Source organism: the organism of the source record quoted next, unplaced genomic scaffold (assembly GCF_019419815.1).
Source record: "Pyrus x bretschneideri cultivar Hongxiangsu unplaced genomic scaffold, Pyrus_bretschneideri_v1 Contig48, whole genome shotgun sequence".
Taxonomy (NCBI): domain Eukaryota; kingdom Viridiplantae; phylum Streptophyta; class Magnoliopsida; order Rosales; family Rosaceae; genus Pyrus; species Pyrus x bretschneideri.
This window is the reverse complement of record NW_025999785.1, coordinates 89,074-97,636: the sequence shown is the minus strand read 5'-3', so window position 1 is coordinate 97,636 and position 8,563 is coordinate 89,074. Positions and strand designations below refer to the sequence as shown.

The 8,563-nt window shown below is 40.3% G+C and overlaps 1 protein-coding gene across 1 annotated transcript; it reads left to right on the top strand.

Moving 5' to 3' along the window:
* Positions 1-6,970: 6,970 nt before the first annotated feature.
* On the top strand, positions 6,971-7,795 carry LOC125469971 (protein TIC 20-II, chloroplastic). Its single transcript, XM_048568271.1, has one exon. The coding sequence runs from the start codon at positions 7,030-7,032 to the stop codon at positions 7,666-7,668; it is 639 nt and encodes a 212-aa protein (XP_048424228.1). The 5' UTR covers positions 6,971-7,029; the 3' UTR covers positions 7,669-7,795.
* Positions 7,796-8,563: the final 768 nt, after the last annotated feature.

Below are 8,563 nucleotides of genomic sequence, written 5' to 3'. Positions count from 1 at the left end.
CTATTTTGCCACCTTTACTACAAGGCCAACATTTGTGTAAACTACATGTTACTTCTGCTTATTAAGGAACCAAAACGTTCAGTTTCGTTCTGTTAATTGACCAATGTCTTTTCACATCAGTTAAGTTGAATGTATATAAAAACAAAACTACATATCTTATCAACCCCATTCACTCATCTATCCCTCTCTTCATTCTTCATAGTGTTAAATTTATTCAAATAAAACATATCTTCATCATACAGCTCAACATCATGTATTCAAGTCCCGCGGCATCGCGCGGGCACATTTACTAGTTATATCTAAGAGACAATATACATCGGCTGATTGTGGCCATAGTAAAGCAAGCTCCTGGTCGGTCCTTGAGGGATTACATATCTTGTTTCAATAATGAGTATGCTAGGTGCAAATGTTGCCATTGCCTACCAGGCTTTGATGAGAGGATTTGCTAGCAGGGATTTCAATTTTCACTTGAACAGAAATCCCTTCGTGACCTTCAAAGACCTACTCAGAAAACCCATTTGTTATTCCAAGGCCAAGTTGCTAAACATAAAGAGAATGCAAATTGTGGCACCAACAAGAAAGGTTGATGGCCTGAGCATACTCACCAAATCTAGACTAGGAGTCGTGCACGACCGATCGGCAAAAAAAAAAAAAAAAAGGAAGTTCGAGAGGTTTCTTATCGGCAATAATAGTAGAGCCGAGTGATATGACTGTAACAAGTCGTATACTCCTTTTAATATTTCTCCATAGAAGATGTTCCCCTTGGTGGAGTTGTAACTCTTTAGCACACTGCGACAACAACCAGTATTCAGAATGAATGACGAGACCAATTTCTGTCGCTATCACCCGGATCACATCCATCTTATCAATGATTATATAGACTGTAGTTGAAAAAGGCAACTCAATGATTACATGCCTAGATAACAACCTATCTTCTAAGGCATTTCACAAGCCCCAAGCATTTTTCAGACTGGTGACACAGTAAAGAGATAGGTAATCTACAATCTCACAGGGGATCGACATTGGCAGGGAACTCTAATTGAATGCAAAAAACATACGCTTGGGCTTCTCGGCAGTCCAAATCATATTCCTTTTCGGTCGGGACCATGGACTGACCATTCAAGGTGAGAAGGCTATCAGAAACGCTAGTGATGTTTAGGGAAGAAGATGGTTTTGGAGTCTTACAACCTCATGATAACTCCCGAGTTGTATTTGTTGAAATTGTCGGTGTTTCTCAAGTGTTTATTGACAACAAGAGTTCGGTGAATGTGATTTTTCCCTCGATTTTCGATCAACGATGGTCAATCGGGATCTCCTTTGCTGGAAGGTGGCTCATCTCATAGCTTCGGGGCTATCGTAATACACTAAATTGGGCAGATGAGTTACACCCTGTCTATCAGGAGCCATCATAAGAGAGTAAACACAACTACCAATTCACCATAGTGGATTCCCTGTCGTCTTGTAACATAATCTTGGGACGACTGCTCTTGGCTGAGATAAATGTCTTTATTAATCAGAGGATGTTGGTAATGAAGTTCTCGACTTTCGCAAGAGTATAAACTGTCCGGAGAGATCGGACATCAACACGAGTATGTTATGCATCAACCATGAAAGTGATGACCAAAGTGACAATCGAGCGTGTCGTAGAGCCGCTTGGTGGTCATCAACATCAAACCCTATAGCATATTGAGCGATCCGACCGCGACAACAAGCATAATGATGTTCCGGAGGCACTACTCGACATTTCTGCAAGTCTACATGTCCAAGCAACAAGTACACCCATTTGTTAAACTCTACATAAGATGGCATTTTCCTTGCATGTCTATAAAGGATAACACCCGAGAAAGAATAGATGGTCTTTGGAACAATTCATAAAGAGTTTGTGACAAATGTTTGGTGATACGAATCTTCGGGACTAGTATTACCGAAGTTGGGTAGAAAGACAGATAAATCAGGATGTTCGTAAATAGGGGCCATGTGCACCCTATTCATTTTCAAGGCAACTCTAGACAAATCAGCGTCAAACCAATGATTGATCGGTTACCAAGGAAGACTTATCGATTTACCTATTGAATATCAAATGTTCGGAGGGTAGTCTTTTAAAAACATGTCGGGCAACTCATGGGTGGGAGAATTCAAAAGGCTCGCTGTTCAACGCAAGTCGAGCAAGTTGGATAATGGTAGGAACAACATACCATATTTGGTTATCTTGTTATTTTCTAAAGTGATAGGAACAAGATCACGTCTCTAGTAAGGTGGCAGGGGTATTACACCACTAAATGGAAATAGAAGACTTGCCCACGTTTTTTGTGTGAGGTGCAAGTGGCTTATGTGCGGATATGTTTTCTTTTTTTGAATGAAAAAAGTTTTGTTGAAAAACAAAATTAGCCACATTGGTCTTTGCCACACTAAAAAGCTTGCACGCACAAATGTACTCGACCACTATGTACTTAATGAAACTTTAATTAACTTTCGCTGTCATGGTAAAGTTAACCCATGTTCCCACAAACATCCTCATTGCGATAAAGGAATAAAAAGGCACACTTAATAAAATTATATATATATATATATATAATAAAAAATAAAAATAAAAAACCCATAAAGCATAGTCTAGCATGTCCTAGACGACAGGGCTTCTTTCTCGAGCTGATCGACCTCAGGGTTAGTTGTTTAAGCACTGGTGGGCTCAAGGCCAGGCTAAGCAGTAGGCTTAGGAAGTTGGAAAACGATGTTGTTGGTGGCAGTGGGCTTTTTTACCACGACCTGTCCTCAACCCTTTCTTGGTCGGAGCCTTCTTCCTTGTCATTTTGACATCCATGACATAGTCAGGGAAAATTACCTTCATCTTTTTGTAAAACTCTAAGTCGACTTGGAGACAAAGGCAACTGTAGAACTTGACACCCTCATAAGTCTTGGAGAAAATCACTCGTGTCCAGATTGTTGTTGGACATAGTGTATTGATGGGTCTTTTACATGCGTTCATTCTCTTCCCAAAGGGCTCGAAATGCGTCCTTAGCCCCCCAGCTCAAAGCTTGCTTGAAGCTTGTCACATGAAGCCTTACTTAGCTCATTCTCAACCTGCTCTATTTGCTGCTTAAACCGGGCATTCTTGAGGTTGGGAGCCTCAATCACTCAGCTAGAAGACCCAAGCTCCTGCTTTTTTTCCTTCACAGCCTCATTCAGCTCATTCATAACTTGTTCATGACTAGTGCTTTGTTTCCTTTGTTTCCTTTGTTTGAAAGGCCACTTAAGCGCTTAATAGTGTGCGAACACAAGATGCATAAGAAGTTAAAAAGGAAATCTCAACAATAAGAGAATATAGCCGTGAATAGAAAATGTCAAATAAAAGGAGGATGTTTACCCGACGTTAGGTCGAAGGCAAATGTTATCTGCTCGTTGGACATGTTGTCGTTTTCGCTAACTGCGTCATTAGAGACATCGTCTCCTTGGAGAAGCCCATGCAGAAAGACAATAACGTGTCTATCTCTTTGTCAAAATGATCCCTGATTATACGACCAACTCAGCGTTTGACCTAAGCCTCTCTAGGCGAAGATGAGCAGAAGAACCGAGTGCCTGCTTTTTAGCGATCAGAGTATTGGAGTTGCTCACAATTGGGCTTTTTTAGGCCAACCTTCCCCCATGAGGGCTGGAGGAATCATGTGGTACATTTCCTATAAAAAGGTCGTGACCACTCGATGAGGCGTTTGGCCCTTCATGATCGACCAACTTATTCCGAGCTTTTCCCTATCACCTGACAAGTGATCTTTTCGGCCTCCATGTTCATTTTAGCCATCTCCCCCTCTATGGGACAAAGGTCAACTATAAGTACATAAGGTGAATAAAATGACGAAGGTATTAAGGCTCGTTAAGAACATAAGTTATGGGAATGAATAGAAAAAAAAAAAGATAACGGCAAGTGTCGGGGTCCAACATGGTTTACCTAGTAGAAGATTGTGGCATCTAGACGACGATCAGTATTGCATCGGTTGAAAGCTCTTCCGAACATAAAGAGGTGATCATCGTTAGTTGAAGCCCTCATCTTATGAGAAAGAAACCTTTTTCGGCCAGTCTTCTACAATAAATAAAGAAAAAAAAAATAGAAGACATTTAAGACAGGAACCACCAAGTTGCCACTTATGTTGTTTCTTACCCTTCGCCCTAAAACTCTTGGTGACCCGAGCGCCTGTAACATCATCATCACGAAGCTCTCCAGTTTTCGCCAATGAAGAATTAGTTCTCCTTGTACGATCACTGGTTGGAGGGATTATCGGCTAAAAGCAAGCACGGGTCGAGCACGTGACAGAACTCGACCTGACCAGAACTATTTCTTAGCTTATAACAGTGTTTGACCAGGCTGAGACTGGCTTTGTCTGATGGTGCTTTTTCTAGAGCACATACATGCTAAGGAAAAAACAAATGGTGTTCAAGTTGAGTTAGTGTAGAGCTAGGCTTATATGAGCAAGAACTCTATAAAGAAGGGGTGGAGAGGCAATTGAACACATGACTTGAAAAGTTCATCAGAAAAGGCCTTGTTGTGTACTTTTATGAGCAAGCGGAAGAAAACGCAAGTACAAATATCAGCATCGTAAGCGAAAACGAAAAAACAAACAATCTCTAAATAAAAACACAAGAGATTAACGTGGTTTGACGTAAAGCCTAAGTCCACGAGCGAAGCACGTCAAGGAATTTCACTAAAAAAATGGAGATTACAAAAAAGTGTTTAAACTTTCACAACCCAAGTCCCATAAATTACAAACTCTAAACCAAACAAGTATAGAACCCAACAAACTGATAATTTTCTCCCAAATTGCTATCTGACTCTCAGATTCATAAATTGATTGTCACCAAATTGCTAAATGAATGAGCCATGAATTTACCACACTCTCAAGTCCAAACGGTGACCTCTACCCAAAACTAAAAGAGAAAAATATATGTAAACCATGGTGAGGCGCACAAAATGAACTAACCCTATGATCCTATTAATTATGAATATGACTTAGGTTACAATGAGAATCCTAATTATAATTGGGAGTAAATACAAATCTAAACAAATAGGTAATTAACAAAATCTATTCACCAAACAAAGAATTCAATCAAGAAGTCAAATCCAAACCCAATAGGACCAAAACAAAATAGGTAATACAAACTTAATTTCTAAACCATCCTGATTTTGAGCTGTAAATCACAACAAACTCCACCTCGACGAGAAATCAACAAACTTCCAAATCAAATACACACTTCCAATTGGGATACCAAAATACAAACGTAAACATGCACCAAATTCCTTTGAAAATTGACATCCACCATGACTCAAAAAATTCAAAAGTCTTCAAAACTTGAAATGTTCTCCAACAAATTCATTATGGAAACTAATAGATACGAGCCAAAAGATCTATGCAAAGCTCAAATAAGCAAACCAAAAATTTGAATTAGCACTTCACCAATGTCTTGAACATCAAGCTATACCTTATGACAATATAGTGTGAACAATCATGCCTCAAATCTAGCCAAAGGAAAAGATTCTCCTAAATTGCTCTCTAACTCTTAGATTCACAAATTGACTCTTACCAAATTGTTAAACAAATGAGCCGTGATTTTTTCACACTTACAACTCCAAACAGTGGCCTCCACCACTAAGTCATAAAGGATGCCTTACCCCACTTTACGAACTAAACTAGCCAGATTTGGTCCCCATTGACGTTAGTGGCAACCCACAACATAAAATTCATAATGTTGTCCAAACCATAGCTAACTATATTAAAGGAAAAACAAAAGAAAAAAGTACAAGCACAAGGAGCTAACCTGAGAAAATTTAGAGAAAGAGGTTTGAGGCTTGTAACTGGTAAGACTTAGGTCACAAGAAATGGTCTCGGGTTCGATAGAGTTTCAGTTGAAGAAGGCAGAATGAAGTAGGCATTCCACCAGAAGGAAGGAATTTATATAGCCCAGAGCACACAATCTCAGTTGTTGGTAAAAAAAAGCACCAAAACGACTAGATCCTGATGTGGAGGCCCACTTACTCAATCTTTGAAGCAAAGGGAATGTGAAACAACTTCACGAGTTATGAGGTCACGCCTGTCTATTGCACCTTAAATACAGGGCCACCTCGATTCCGCCACTCACCTGCAATGGACATGTGCTCCAAGCACGTGTTCTTAACAGCACTAGCTCCCAACTCATGAGTCTGGCGATTGATAGGATTCTACTCCAAGTGATCACAGATGAAGAAGCCAATCACTAAAGGCACCCTATACTGGGAAGGCTACACAACACCCAGGTGCCACCCTCAAACCCCAATTGACCTATGCAACTCCCTGCCTAAGAAAAGTCCTTGGACAAGGAGTTGAGAGACTTGTTAACAGGGGCCTATCCGACCCCGACAAATCCAAAGGAACATAGGTTCAAAGGAAAGTCGAGGTCCAATGAGCATGGAAAAGTGAAGCTGAGCGCTTCATGAAGCCCATGGCCTCAGAGCGTCCTCTTAGCAATCAAGCCCATGACCTATTCTAGCCAAGTGCTACTTGTAACCTTGTTCCCAAATTTATCCAAGAAACTCAGTGGACATAGTCCAGTTTTGAAGGAGAACCATTTAAGTTGTGTCTATGATCATTTGTTTGCAAAGCTCAAGTCCAACAAGGAGAAACATTCACTCATTCAACCTTTGTTAGCCACACCAGTTTTGAGAACAAAGGGAATGATTTACATAAAATGTATTCGTCACCACCTAGCGTCCTAATCAAATAATGTATTACTATGTTGAGTTTTTCCATGATTAAACCGGGATGCCACAATGGCAGTGAAACCTTCCAATTAGAGGCGGTACAGTTATGTACAAAATAATATCGTCTCTGTTTCATTTTACCGTCAAAGATTGTCCATCAAACAAGCTCAATTTGGGCCTCAGTTTCCAGCCCAATAAAGTGACAATTAAAACATCCAAGCCCAATTCTCAAATCTTTCTCTTCACTTTCACTTTGATTTTCTCACACAACACGACACAAGCAACCCCAAACCTGGCAGCTAGCAGCTATGGCCTTTCTCCTCCAACTCTCCGCCACCCCCAAAACCCTAATCCCCAAATCTTACGTTCCCTCCTCCGCGTCGCGCGCTTTCCCCTCAACCCTCTCCACCCGGTCACTCTCCTTCCCTCAACTTGTCAGCCGAAAATCCAAACCCAAATCCTCCGCCATCACCTGCAGCACACCGACCCCCGCCACGGATCGATTGATCTCCGCTGTCGCTTACACCCTCCCTTTCTTCAACTCCCTCCAGTATGGACGCTACCTGTTTATCCAATTCCCCAAATTGGGCCTCCTCTTCGAACCCTTGATCCCCTTGCTGAGCCTCTATCGGTCGATGCCGTACTCGAGCTTCGTGGCCTTCTTTGCCCTCTACCTGGGCGTCGTCAGAAACCCAAGCTTCAACCACTACGTGCGGTTCAACGCGATGCAGGCGGTGACGCTGGACGTCCTGTTGGTACTGCCGCTGCTGCTCCAGAGGATTTTCAGTCCGGGTAGGGCCGGGTTGGGGTACAAGCTCATGGTTTGGGGGCATAATGGTATTTTCGTGTTCAGCGTTTTCTGCTTCGTTTATGGTTTGGTTAACTGCATTTTGGGTCGGACTCCGTACCTGCCCTTTGTTGCTGATGCCGCCGGCCGGCAGCTCTAAAAAATCACAACTTTTCCAATTTTGGTCCGGCTTTTGTGTTGTATAATTTCGTTTCATAATTTTATTTGCTTAATTGTGTAACCGATTTCAATTCCAGTTTTGGTCGGTTGATTTGTTTGGTGGTGCATTTCTTATCTTGGCAACTTAATTAATTAAGAGGTCTAAGGATTGATATTTGAAAATAATAACCTTGTTAACTTAAAACATTGTTTGTAAAATTGACTAATGTTATTATTTTGCGAAATATTTTTTATGAGCATGTTGTTGACGACTTTGTATGGCATATTTAATAGAAAATTGAAGTAACGAGGCTCGAAACATTATTAAAATCGGGTTTCACTCTCAAAAATATCAACGGAAAGCTTTACTTTAATGCCAAGCGAACGTGAAACTAAGAAAATAAGTGAAAAATATATGTATATTTAGTATATTTGGAAGCGGTTTAAAGGTTTAACGGTTCATTTAGTATATTTAGTACATTTGGAAGCGGTTTAAAGGTTTATTAAGCAATAAATAATTTGAATGATGATTTATGTACAAATTTGCAAAACCGTGAGTGTTTTTTTGGTGGGATGGGGTGGGTCATGTTTTTGGTGAAAAATACATTTTTTTTTTTTTTGCAAAATATTTTTCATGAGCGTTAAGGAAAACTTTATAAGGCATTTGGAATCGGTTTTACGGTGTATTGAGCAATAAATGTATATTTGGTATAATATTTAACTAGTGAAAAAAATAGTAGTGAGGCTCAAAACATTGTTGAAATAGGGTTCCACCTTTAAGAATATCAACGAAAAGTCTTTCTTTAATTTTCAAGACTTTATGTGAGGGGGAGGTGAAAATAAATAGGATGAATAGTGATCTATCTATGTACGAATTGGCAAAATCAAATAAAAAC

Bases quoted from the DNA above. Each gene is read 5' to 3' on its own strand.
- LOC125469971 (XM_048568271.1), top strand. From the start codon at position 7,030: ATGGCCTTTCTCCTCCAACTCTCCGCCACCCCCAAAACCCTAATCCCC.